The following is a 14513-nucleotide window of genomic DNA, read 5'->3' on the forward strand; positions in this document are numbered from 1 at the left end:
TGACAAAAATGACAAAAATGACAAAAATGACAAAAATGACAAAAATGACAAAAATGACAAAAATGACAAAAATGACAAAAATGACAAAAATGACAAAAATGACAAAAATGACAAAAATGACAAAAATGACAAAAATGACAAAAATGACAAAAATGACAAAAATGACAAAAATGACGAAAATGACAAAAATGACAAAAATGACAAAAATGACAAAAATGACAAAAATGACAAAAATGACAAAAATGACAAAAATGACAAAAATGACAAAAATGACAAAAATGACAAAAATGACAAAAATGACAAAAATGACAAAAATGACAAAAATGACAAAAATGACAAAAATGACAAAAATGACAAAAATGACAAAAATGACAAAAATGACAAAAATGACAAAAATGACAAAAATGACAAAAACGACAAAAATGACAAAAATGACAAAAATGACAAAAACGACAAAAATGACAAAAATGACAAAAATGACAAAAACTACAAAAATGACAAAAATGACAAAAACTACAAAAGTGACAAAAACTACAAAAGTGACCAAAACTACAAAAGTGACCAAAACTACAAAAGTGACCAAAACTACAAAAGTGACCAAAATGACCAAAATGACAAAAATGACAAAAATTACAAAAATGACCAAAATGACCAAAATGACCAAAATGACAAAAATGACAAAAATTACAAAAATGGCAAAAATGAGAAAAAAGCCCTTAAAAGTTTGAAATTAGATAAAGGGCTGAAGAGTCTCAACAGGATTTGGAAAGAATTTTTGAAAAATCATAAAAGATTCAAGAAAGGCTTGAACAGTCACAACGAGAGTTTTATGGAAACTTCAAAAGATTCTGAAAATTATCAATAGAGCTGAGATTCTCAAAACGTGAAAAGAGATACAAAGATAATTTTGAAACAATCCTTAAAGAGTCTATTCAACAGTCTGACTCAAAATCCTTAAAGAGTCTCTGAATAGCAGAAAAGTCACAGACATGTATTGGTTATTGAAAAATTCATTTTTTTGAAAATCAGAATCGAAGAAATAAAAAATTACAATTTCTTTTAGTGTCAAAATCGACATTTTTATATACCAAGTAAAAATTAGAATTTTTCTCCAATAATTTTTTTGTTTTACTATTTTTCACATTGTTTCGTTACTTAAACAGTTTTTCTCTTTCTTTCACCAACAGAGCTCGGACAACAACGCCAGCCTCTCGGACACGGACGAGGAACCGGTCAACAAACTTGCCCGCCTGAGCTGCTCCAAATCTCTGCCTGGGTCTTCACCCTCATTTCAGCATGGCTGTTTGAGTGGCGTAAGTTGAAACCCGAAATAGTTCTGACATAACATGGAAGTTTAACCTTTTTTTTTCAACCTTACAGGAAGAATGGGCTAAGTCGAAAAAGTGCTCAAACGCTGGATTCGATGCCGATTCCGAGGGCAGCGATTGTGAAGTTATCAAACCGAACATCATCAACTACCAGATTCAGCTTCATCCCCATCACCTGCAGCACGATCAGCAGGAGCACCACCAGCACCAGTTCCAGGGGCCGGGTAGCAGCAGCAGCATCAGCATCGGGAGCACCAGGGCGAGTACAACAGCGGCAGCAGCAGCGAGAAGATCTTTACCAGCGGAAGCCACCACCGAAAACCCGGACCAGACGTTTCTATCATCGATGCCGGAAGCGGTGGCCACCGCCATTGTTGCGGCGGATCCTGCCATGGAACCATCCGACCTGCTAGACATATCGACGGCAACGATTACGAGCGGAGGAACCGACCAGACAGATACCTCGGCTTCGGCCGCTATCAGCCCTCTGGCCTTGGTCGATACGGTTAAGAAACTATCCGGAGCGGACATCATCGATGGGATCATTCGTGAGGGTACTGTAGCCCAGGACCTGATCAACAACAACAGTAACGGCAATCTGACGACCGGGACCGAAACTTTGGCGACAGTAGTCGGCAAGAAGACGTCTCCCCAGAACAAGAAGGTCAATAAGCGCAGCAAACCCAACGACCTGTCCAAGTTCACCCGGTCCACTCGTAAATCGAAAAGTTGTGCCATATTCTACTTTAAGCATTTGGATACGGACTCGGAACAGAACAAGGATTCCAGCGAGAGAACAAAGTCGGAGGAATCCTCTCCGGAGGGTGGAAGTAGCTCGTCAGAAGGGGACGAGGGTTGGGTTTATAATAATGGAGACGGTTCCGATGATTTAGACCCGAATCAGAACCCTGAGGATGTCGTTGAGGATGAAGAAGACGAGAAGGAAAATAAACCGGACGGCGAGGATCGACAGGATGGATTAAAGATGGTCAAATCCGTTTCTATTGGGACGAATTCGGTTGGCGTCGGGGGAGGAAGTCTGCGGGAGCTAAAATCGAAGAAGTGCTTGGACTTTTCCGGAGTAGATTTGAGCTCCCGGGCACTGATGATGACTTCAATTGGAGCATACAGGAACAGTACGGAATCGGTGGAAAATGGTGATCCGAGGCAGCACTACGCATCTAAGGTATGTGGACAATGGATAAATCTTAAAAGCATGATTACGTTTTTAACCCGTTGAGTTCATGTTGTGTGTTTCTTATTTTGAATTACTTTTTCAGAAGCACGTTTCATATCTAAGCTTGAGAACCCTGTTTGTTTTTTGACTCTGATGTTTAGAACTCTCGAGTTTCAATTCAAATTTTGGATCAAAATATGATTTTGATTTGTGAATCTCAAATTTGGATATTCACTCTTCTAAACTCTAAGCCAAAGAACTACAGAATATGAATAAATTATTCAACATTTTGAATTCAGTTGATAATTTTAATTCATTTTTCAATCATAATGGAACAACACTAAGCTACCACACCCAGATCATTCATTTGTTTGAGTTACTCTCTGTTTGCGCAAAACATTTTCCAGACTGTTGGACTGCTGCAATGACACAACCAGCTAGCTTGGTGAGGAGGAAAGTCGAAGCAAGATAAGATAACCAACCGGCCGTTGTCCATTTCCCATCCGGGTGGGTCAGGGCAGACTGGAACACAAATATTATTAGACACTTATGATGGGCCCGTAGCCCGAATTGATAGTGTAAAATATTCGTGAAAACAAATCGGCTGTCATAATTGAGACCATGTTCGATTTTGTTTCGCAAAACGGCAGTCTGGCGCTGCAGAAGAAAAAAAGACAGTCGGAAATTACAACCTCACTTAATGTTCATTGCACCGAAATGTCGAGCTGTGCTGTGCCGTGGCTGACAAATGGCGCATGCTATTGAACGTTGGTAGTGCAAGATGATTGATTTATTTGGTCGCCAGCTAGACGTAGCACTTGGTGGTGGTCGATTTGTTTTATTTTCAATCATTATCAGCCATCCACTCGAACGAATGGTCGGACGCGCAAAGATAAAGACTTCTGCTGGCATGGAAATTAATTTGCATACTCAGCTGGAACCATTTGATATATCCGGACAAACGATGATCTCAGCAATGGAAGATATTGAGAGCTGAGCCGAGTTGTTCGGTGGTTTGGGAAAGGTTTGTCATTTGAAGACAGAGTTATAAAAACTTTCGGATACCTACTTCTATCTAGGATTTTGTAAGATAGGCTGGATTGAATATGCTTGGAGAGTGCATAAAACAAACACGAATAGGTTCGAGAGGAAAAAAGAACAAAAATTGGCATTTTTAAAGCTTGAGTAAAAATGAAAACAAAAAAGACAAAAATGAAAAAATGACCAGCATTAAAAAAATAGATAAAATGACCAAAATAAATAAATTGACAAAAGTAACAAAAATGACAAAACAGATAAAAATGAAAAAAATTACAAGAACTACAAAAATGACGAAAATAAAGAAAACGGCGAAAATGACAAAAATGATATAAAAGACGGAAATGACGAGAATGACAAAAATAACAAAAAAAAAAAAATGATTCAAATGAAAATTCTGACAAAAATGAATAAAACGACAAAAAAGACAAAAATGACAAAAATGACGAAAATGACAAGAATGACAAAAATGACAAAAATGACAAAAATGAAAAATATGAAAAAAATGACAAAAATGACTAAAATGACAAAAATGACAAAAATGACAAAAATGACAAAAATGACAAAAATGACAAAAATGACAAAAATGAAAAAATGACAAAAATGACAAAAATGACAAAAAACAAAAATGACAAAAAAGACAAAAATGACAAAAAAGACAAAAATGACAAAAATGACAAAAATGACAAAAATGACAAAAATGACAAAAATGACAAAAATGACAAAAATGACAAAAATGACAAAAATGACAAAAATGACAAAAATGACAAAAATGACAAAAGTGACAAAAATGACAAAAATGACAAAAATGACAAAAATGGCAAAAATGACAAAAATGACAAAAATGGCAAAAATGACAAAAATGACTAAAATGACTAAAATGACTAAAATGACTAAAATGACTAAAATGACTAAAATGACTAAAATGACTAAAATGACTAAAATGGCTAAAATGACTAAAATGACTAAAATGACTAAAATGACTAAAATGACTAAAATGACTAAAATGACTAAAATGACTAAAATGACTAAAATGACTAAAATGACTAAAATGACTAAAATGACTAAAATGACTAAAATGACTAAAATGACTAAAATGACAATAATGACAAAAATGACAAAAATGACAAAAATGACAAAAATGACAGAAATGACATAAATGAAAAAAATGACAAAAGTGACAAAATGATGAAAATGATGAAAATGATGAAAATGACAAAAATGGCAAAAATGAAAGAATGACAAAACTGACAAAAATGACAAAAATGAAAAAAATGACAAAAATGATAAAAATGACAAAAATGACAAAAATGACAAAAATGACAAAAATGACAAAAATGACAAAAATGACAAAAATGAAAAATATGATAAAAATGACAAAAATGCCTAAAATGACAAAAATGACAAAAATGACAAAAATGACAAAAATGACAAAAAACAAAAATGACAAAAAAACAAAAATGACAAAAAAGACAAAAATGACAAAAATGACAAAAATGACAAAACTGGCAAAAATGACAAAAATGACAAAAATGACAAAAATGACAAAAATGACAAAAATGACAAAAATGACAAAAATGACCAAAATGACAAAAATGACAAAAATGACAAAAATGACAAAAATGACAAAAATGACAAAAATGACAAAAATGACAAAAATGACAAAAATGACAAAAATGACAAAAATGACAAAAATGACAAAAATGACAAAAATGACAAAAAATGACAAAAATGACAAAAATGACAAAAATGACAAAAATGACAAAAATGACAAAAATGACAAAAATGACAAAAATGACAAAAATGACAAAAATGACAAAAATGACAAAAATGACAAAAATGACAAAAATGACAAAAATGACAAAAATGACAAAAATGACAAAAATGACAAAAATGACAAAAATGACAAAAATGACAAAAATGACAAAAATGACAAAAATGACAAAAATGACAAAAATGACAAAAAACAAAAATGACAAAAAAGACAAAAATGACAAAAAAGACAAAAATGACAAAAATGACAAAAATGACAAAAATGACAAAAATGACAAAAATGACAAAAATGACAAAAATGACAAAAATGACAAAAATGACAAAAATGACAAAAATGACAAAAATGACAAAAATGACAAAAATGACTAAAATGACAAAAATGACAAAAATGACAAAAATGACAAAAATGACAAAAATGACAAAAATGACAAAAATGACAAAAATGACAAAAATGACAAAAATGACAAAAATGACAAAAATGACAAAAATGACAAAAATGACAAAAATGACAAAAATGACAAAAATGACAAAAATGACAAAACTGGCAAAAATGACAAAAATGACAAAAATGACAAAAATGACAAAAATGACAAAAATGACAAAAATGACAAAAATGACAAAAATGACAAAAATGACAAAAATGACAAAAATGACAAAAATGACAAAAATGACAAAAATGACAAAAATGACAAAAATGACAAAAATGACAAAAATGACAAAAATGACCAAAATGACCAAAATGACCAAAATGACAAAAATGACAAAAATGACAAAAATGACAAAAATGACAAAAATGACAAAAATGACAAAAATGACAAAAATGACAAAAAACAAAAATGACAAAAAAGACAAAAATGACAAAAAAGACAAAAATGACAAAAATGACAAAAATGACAAAAATGACAAAAATGACAAAAATGACAAAAATGACAAAAATGACAAAAATGACAAAAATGACAAAAATGACAAAAATGACAAAAATGACAAAAATGACAAAAATGACAAAAATGACAAAAATGACAAAAATGACAAAAATGACAAAAATGACAAAAATGACAAAAATGACAAAAATGACAAAAATGACAAAAATGACAAAAATGACAAAAATGACAAAAATGACAAAAATGACAAAAATGACAAAAATGACAAAAATGACAAAAATGACAAAAATGACAAAAATGACAAAAGTGACAAAAGTGACAAAAATGACAAAAATGACAAAAATGACAAAAATGACAAAAATGACAAAAATGGCAAAAATGACTAAAATGACTAAAATGACTAAAATGACTAAAATGACTAAAATGACTAAAATGACTAAAATGACTAAAATGACTAAAATGACTAAAATGACTAAAATGACTAAAATGACTAAAATGACTAAAATGACTAAAATGACTAAAATGACTAAAATGACTAAAATGACTAAAATGACTAAAATGACTAAAATGACTAAAATGACTTAAATGACTAAAATGACTAAAATGACAATAATGACAAAAATGACAAAAATGACAAAAATGACAAAAATGACAAAAATGACAAAAATGACAGAAATGACATAAATGAAAAAAATGACAAAAGTGACAAAATGATGAAAATGATGAAAATGATGAAAATGACAACAATGGCAAAAATGAAAGAATGACAAAACTGACAAAAATGACAAAAATGAAAAAAATGACAAAAATGATAAAAATGACAAAAATGACAAAAATGACAAAAATGACAAAAATGACAAAAATGACAAAAATGACAAAAATGAAAAATATGATAAAAATAACAAAAATGCCTAAAATGACAAAAATGACAAAAATGACAAAAATGACAAAAATGACAAAAAACAAAAATGACAAAAAAAAAAACAAAAATGACAAAAATGACAAAAATGACAAAACTGGCAAAAATGACAAAAATGACAAAAATGACAAAAATGACAAAAATGACAAAAATGACAAAAATGACAAAAATGACAAAAATGACAAAAATGACAAAAATGACAAAAATGACAAAAATGACAAAAATGACAAAAATGACAAAAAATGACAAAAATGACAAAAATGACAAAAATGACAAAAATGACAAAAATGACAAAAATGACAAAAATGACAAAAATGACAAAAATGACAAAAATGACAAAAATGACAAAAATGACAAAAATGACAAAAATGACAAAAATGACAAAAATGACAAAAATGACAAAAATGACAAAAATGACAAAAATGACAAAAATGACAAAAATGACAAAAATGACAAAAATGACAAAAATGACAAAAATGACAAAAATGACAAAAATGACAAAAATGACAAAAATGACAAAAATGACAAAAATGACAAAAATGACAAAAATGACAAAACTGGCAAAAATGACAAAAATGACAAAAATGACAAAAATGACAAAAATGACAAAAATGACAAAAATGACAAAAATGACAAAAATGACAAAAATGACAAAAATGACAAAAATGACAAAAATGACAAAAATGACAAAAATGACAAAAATGACAAAAATGACAAAAATGACAAAAATGACAAAAATGACAAAAATGACAAAAATGACCAAAATGACCAAAATGACCAAAATGACAAAAATGACATAAATAACAAAAAAAGACAAAAATGAACTAACAACAAAAACGACAAAAATGACAAAAATGACAAAAATTACAAAAATGACAAAAATGACAAAAATGACAAAAATGACAAAAATGACAAAAATGACAAAAATGACAAAAATGACAAAAATGACAAAAATGACAAAAATGACAAAAATGACATAAATGACATAAATGACATTAATGACAAAAAAGACAAACATGAATTAACGACAAAAACAACAAAAATGACAAAAATGACAAAAATGAGAAAAAATGATAAAAATGACATAAGTGACCAAAGTGACAAAAATGACAAAAAAAGATAAAATTGACTTAAATGACAGAAATGACATAAATGACAGAATTGACAAAAATGACAAACAGGACAGAAATGACAAAAATGGTGACAATAACATAAATGACCAACATTACAAAAGTGACAAAAATAACATAATTGATAGAAATGTCAAAAATGACACAAGGATGACACAAAGATCAAACAAAAATGTCACAAAAATAACACAATAAATAAGGACTAAAAATTACACAAAAATTACACAAAAATTACACAAAAATTACACAAAAATCACACAAAAATGACAAAAAAGACACAGTCATTCATGATGACTTTCATGGCCTTGACATTGGCAGATTCTGCAATTTCTGTCAATACTCCCATCATTTTCGCATGTCAGATTAGAAGAAGCCAAAAAAAAAAATACCCAAAACACGCCAAGTTCAAAATCACGCGTCAAGATTTCTAATTATTTTCGCGTTGTTCTTCCAACTGCCCCTGCCTTGGGGCAAAGTGCCCCCACCTTTCCCGGAATCAGCAACAGAGAGTCTGAGCCTGTTCCAGGGCTGAGAGCCTTCGCTGATATCGCGTTTGGAGATCGCGAAAAATAAAGAAAAAAATCGTTATCTCGTTGGCTTGTGTGTTGTAGCTATATGACTGTTTTGAACTGACGAATGCTAGTACTTTTTTTGCCGTCGTCCTCCTGTTATTATAGGTTTTTTTTTTGCTGTTGTTGTATGACTTCTCTCGAAGAAACCACTCGAAGAGTTTGTCTCTTTTTGAGCCCGAGCCAGATGTGACTTAGTATCTGCGCTACCAGGCAGGAGTGAATACATTTGAGTAAGCTGGTGGAGAAGTTTTGCGTCGGTTGTCGCGTGTTTTGCTTTAAAGTTTCCACCAACCTAGCCGTTTTTGGTGGCGTGGCGCGTTACTTACTTACTAACTTCAACTACACCTTTTTTTTGTTACAAATCTTCTTATCTTGTCGTGTAATAGCTGATTGGTGTTTCTCGAAAACTCGAGAGAGAAAAACATTGGCATATCTCGTCACCCTTAAGTGCAGGGTTAGTTTTTTTTTATCTCTGTTTAGTTTCGAATTAAGAGCTATTTGAAGGGTGTGACTCAACCCCATATCCAAACCAAACACATGTGTCGTTGAAGTCTGGCTCGGCTCAGTCAGTTCAACTCCGGCCTAAGGTAGGTAAGTCGATGCAGTTATCGCGTCATCACCATCTTTTTTCGAAAAAAAAAATTAAATGCCACAACTGAACTCAATCAGGGAACGTGTGTTTTGTTGCTTTATCGAATACTTATTATTGGTTACCGAGCTCTTATCGGGGTTTGTGTTTTTTTCTTTTAAAGTTACCTGCATTCAGTTTTTTCCTCTCTCGATTGTGAATCGAATTTCAGTTTTGTTCATCGTTCTGTTTTTGTTTTTTTGTTTCAAATTCTGTTTTTTTTTCATATTCACCTAAATCATCAGCAGCATCAGCAATATGCAACGACCGCAATCCAAAGGTTAGTGCTAAACGCCGAAACGCTGGTGCGGGACGAGATTTTCGCCAAATCGCCCAACAAAAGCGGCGGCGCCTCCAAGACGACGCAATCGTCGAACGTCGGGACGCCTCAGTATTTGCATCATAACCATCACCACCACCATCATCATTATCATCAGCAGCAGCAACAGCATCAGCGTCACCAGAAGAAGCTGATTGTTGTTCATCCATCAGCATCATCATCATCGCCCAACAACAACAGCAGTGCCAACAACAACGGAAGTCCTAACTTTAGTAGCTGTGGCATGAACAATTCCATCGCCGGCAACCGGAAGTCCCCAGAGAAGGGGATGAGCAACGTTAAGATCAACCGGATTGAGGTGAGTTCCGATTTTTTCGTGTTTTTTTGTTAAAGTTTTTCCTAATTTTTTTTAATTTTTGCACGTTGAACATGATTGTGTAGTTAATATTTTCAGTTTCTTGTTCTATGCTACGTTGGAAATTTATTCAAAAAATGATCAAAGATTAGAAAAATCATAATTATTTTCTGCAATACTGTGATTTTTTAAATGTTTTTCCTTTTTTTACAAGATTTAAAAAAAAAATTGTGATCTATACTTAAAAAATTATGTGTCCTGTATATTGCTTGTTCTGATGCCTAAACGATAGCTGGTTTTCAAAAATTTTGAAAGTATATTGATGCCAAAGTTTGCTGAAAATATTTTTTTTGATGCCTCATATTGCTCTCGGAAAACGAGATGCAGTTAGGGTCTCATCACAATTTTTGTATCTCTTTTAAATTTTCATTTAACGTATATTTTACTGATGTACATGAAACCGTATTCAATTCTAAACAACTTGATTTAAATTTAAAAAAAAAATATGAATTCCAAAGTTGTAACAATTGGTTATGACTGAATTATCAAACCTTTAAAAAGTGAAAAAAAAAAACAGAACTTAAAATATGGAATCAAACTTATAAACTCGAAACTTCTTAAATGTATGAAAGTTCAGAGTAGTGAGATACTAGAAAATGATACTAGCAAAATAATAAAAAAAGAAAATTCTAAATAACCAGAGATAATTGAAAACAGAGACACAAAATGTGAAAATGTTAAATTGAAAATAGGAGCAAAAATTATAAATTAAAAGATACAACCATATTTTAATAAATCTGTAATCCGTAATCACACTAAAAAAATTAAAATGTTGATAATTTGAATTATTCGAAAAAAGGAAAGCGCCGAGAAACCTAAGATAAATTTAAAAAGAAGTTGTTAAAAATAAGTAATTGAAAATATGAAGATGAGATGGTGCAAAACTGGGCACAAACGAATACGATCTTAGATTATTGGATGAAACTTGAAGTCAGTTTTGCTGCAAACACTCTACAAAGCACAAAAAAATAATGTTTATTACCGGCTTTGATAAGTAATTTTGTTCCCACGTTGTATATGTGAATGAGGTTGTTCGACCATTGTTTGTTTTCGGTGCCAAAAAATAGATATTTATTGTCATTATTTCTTCATAACTCTTATAGGAATTCGATGACCTGCTTTGGATGCACCAAAAATTGGGCTATACAATGGTACTTTTTGCAGAATATTTGTTGATGCAGATGGTACTTTTAGACATCATCTAAAGCATGGGTGGCCAAATCATGGCCCGCGGGTCACATGTGGCCCGCTAAGCTAATTTTTGGAAAAGCCATGTTCTAAGAATTGATCGGTTTTCTTGGTCTACGCATATCATTTGGAAAAATGTATCTGAATCTACTCTAACTGAATTCAAAATAAAGATCTAAAAATCTCTTAAGTGATATAAAACAAAGGGGTAAAAGTATATAAATTCAAATTTCGAGAAAACACGCATTTAAATTGTTGTGTTTGGCCATTTTCCATAAACTTTTCAAACATTTGCAATTTACTTTCGAACGTAAAAGTATGTAAAAATAATTAAAAATTCAACATGGAGAATTGTTTAACATTATTTACTGCAAATCGATCATTTTTGCACTCATACCCCTCTGGTTTTGCTATCCTCATATAATTTTACAAAAAAGGTTACCGTCACTGTTTAAAAAAAAAAACAATTAAAATTACAATTTCAAAATTATGAAAATTGTACAGAATTCGACACATTATCTGTAAATTCCATTACACATTTTTCAATGTTCCCGGATTGAGTTTTGGTGACTACATATCATTGGTATGAAGAGCATTCAAGCGGACTCTAGTTCTAACATTGAGAAGTTTTGATAGCCTCTGAAAGATAGCAAGATCGAATCAAAATGGTTTAAAAAGTCGTAAAAAATCACCGACGCATATCAACATTATAATTCAAATTTACTCTTTGCAACAACTTCAACCATTCGTAACATAAATCTATTTCAACAACTTCGTTCATCTATCCAAATTTAATAATTTTTGCAAATTATGTTAAATATCGAACGTTTGCTTTGATTTTTTTTTCCAAATTTTTATTGTTTGCTAAACTTTGACAGAAAAGGGTACTTTTATAAAAATTTAACAAAATCCAATTATATTTTAATTGGCATCTTGCTCTGTATTAATGAACATCAAAAATGAAAAACTAGACAGAATTAACAGTTGGGTTGTAAAATTCAACTAGAACCGGTTTGGTACTGACAGATCTTCCAGAAGAACGCAAGCAAAATTTTGACTTGAAAAAGGTGCAATGATTCAAAAATACTCAAATTCGTATTCAGAGAGTTCTTTGATAAATTTTTTCTTCCAAATGTCAAAAGCTAGTGAATGCTACGTTTTTTCAACAATACCATTCTGCGGTTTTTTTTATTTGTCTATCAAATTTTTCTAAGGAAAAGTGTGAACTTGAAAATTTTGTAAAATGGACGGTAATTTTTTTAAATTAGGAAACCATAAAATTGACTTTATGTCCATTGTAGTCATGCCATTTTACATTTTTGGGATGAATTAACCGATGAGAATTTAAATGCCTTGAAAAACTTAACGTACATAAGTTGGAAGGGAGAATATCTTTCAAATGAAGCAAAATTTGTAAAAATATGCAAGTAGGAAAAACGAGTTGAATCTATATGTACTTAAGTTATCACAATTTTTTCAGAAAGTATCCAGGCCGGAAAAATCCGGACTACTTTCATCTGAAAAACCTTCAAAATCCGGGAATTTGATTCCAAAATTGTCGATCAAAACTTCAAGCAAAATCAGTAGCAAAAAAGGAACTTCAAAAAAAGTCCATCTAAAGTTATCAGCAGATTTTAAATCATATTTTAGGCTTCCCCAAAACCTTCCATGATTATATTTATAGAACTTACTCAAAAATTCTCGATTTATATGCATAAATAAAACGAAATTATAATACAATTTGAATTGTTTTGTGCGGTTTGTCAAAAAAAGTGATTAAATCCGAGCATTTTTCAATAAAATCCGGTCAACCGAGCCAGATCGGACTTTTCCCAAATTTTGTATTCAATATCCGGTCAAACCTGAATAAAACCGGGCAACCTGGTAAGCTTTATCTTTACTAGATGTGACCTAGGCAAATGTTTTTATAGCGTTTTCAAAAATTTGTTTTTTTTTTGAATACTCCAGAACATTTATTTTGGCCCGCCAGCCAATCTCATTTCTGAAATTCGGCCCGCCTGTTAAAAATGTTGGCCACCTATGATCTAAACTTATTTACAATTTTCCATGTTGAAGGTCATTACTCAAACTTTATCAAATATTTAATTTGGAAAGCTGATAAAATTTCAATGCGTTTTGATGTGCTATTTTATGATTTCCGCTGAAATATAAATAACAGAATTATGAAGCTTTTGAAATATGGTTTTATTTTATTTATAAAAAAAATCTAACCACATCAGAATCAAAAAATTAAAATGTTAGAATTCTGAAAAAATATATGTGTTTTTGAGTCGTAAAAATGAACCAAATTTTAAATTTTGTGGAAGACCCCCGCGCAAATTGTAAGATAATAAAAAAATCCCCTTAAGGGGGAGCACTTTCGAGGATGCCTTTTAGAAAACAAGATTTGCGGTGGACACTGTATCTCAGCACAGAACCATCTGGAGTCGAAAAATCAGAGCAAAATATTTTTAATAGATGTTTTTCTGGACCCCAACGATTTTATTTAACTTAAAATAAATGTCTATGATATTTTTGTGGTTGGTTGTTAAAGAATCGGTGAAGTAGTTTTCAAATGACGATGTCCTCAGTGGACATCGTCATTTAAAAACTACTTCACCGATTCTTTTCAAATTTGGAACATATTTTTTACATATAAAAATGTGCTTTCGAGAGAAACGATTTTTCGATTTTTCGAAAGTGTTAGACCCTACTCCCCCCTTAACAATCTCATACTGTTAAGGATTGGTATCAATATGGAACTGTATTGCGAGTAGGGGCATAATGTCTGTCTCTTCGTTTTAAATTTTTTCATTCTTATTTCGTGGTTCAGCTTTCTGACCTTGAGATTCTCAGTTTCAGAATTAAAACTATAACTTAATTATAATTCAGCATTCTCAGCATTTAATTTAGCATTATATGCGTTCACGAATGAGGACTAAGAATTTGAGATGATAACTCATCAGCAAAGGTTTTGAAAATTAGTGAAAATTGAAAAAAAAAACATAACACAATAACTTTTCATTTAAAACCTGATTCAAGAGATTAGCTCTTTCATTTTGTTTTCTTAACCTTAGGAATATTGTAAAGTAGACATAAGTAATCCATGCAAAACAAACAAACAAGAGATTTTGGCTCAATAAAACTGTAAGGTATTAGCTTCTTTCGACTTTTTGTAGTGTCA

General features: G+C 31.3%; 1 protein-coding gene across 3 annotated transcripts in view; it reads left to right on the forward strand.

Annotated features, from left to right (window-relative positions):
- The window catches only part of LOC129744829 (klarsicht protein-like), a 68970-nt gene that overhangs the window by 11601 nt on the left and 42856 nt on the right, over positions 1-14513 (forward strand). For 2 of the 3 annotated variants that reach the window (XM_055737553.1, XM_055737555.1), the window contains exons 3-5: positions 1188-1313; positions 1381-2514; positions 9692-10084. In XM_055737553.1, the coding sequence (XP_055593528.1) occupies positions 1188-1313; positions 1381-2514; positions 9692-10084 (1653 nt within the window). The remainder of the gene's footprint in view (positions 1-1187; positions 1314-1380; positions 2515-9691; positions 10085-14513) is intronic. The other variant, XM_055737554.1, reaches the window with a different exon arrangement.

Source organism: Uranotaenia lowii, chromosome 2 (assembly GCF_029784155.1).
Source record: "Uranotaenia lowii strain MFRU-FL chromosome 2, ASM2978415v1, whole genome shotgun sequence".
Taxonomy (NCBI): domain Eukaryota; kingdom Metazoa; phylum Arthropoda; class Insecta; order Diptera; family Culicidae; genus Uranotaenia; species Uranotaenia lowii.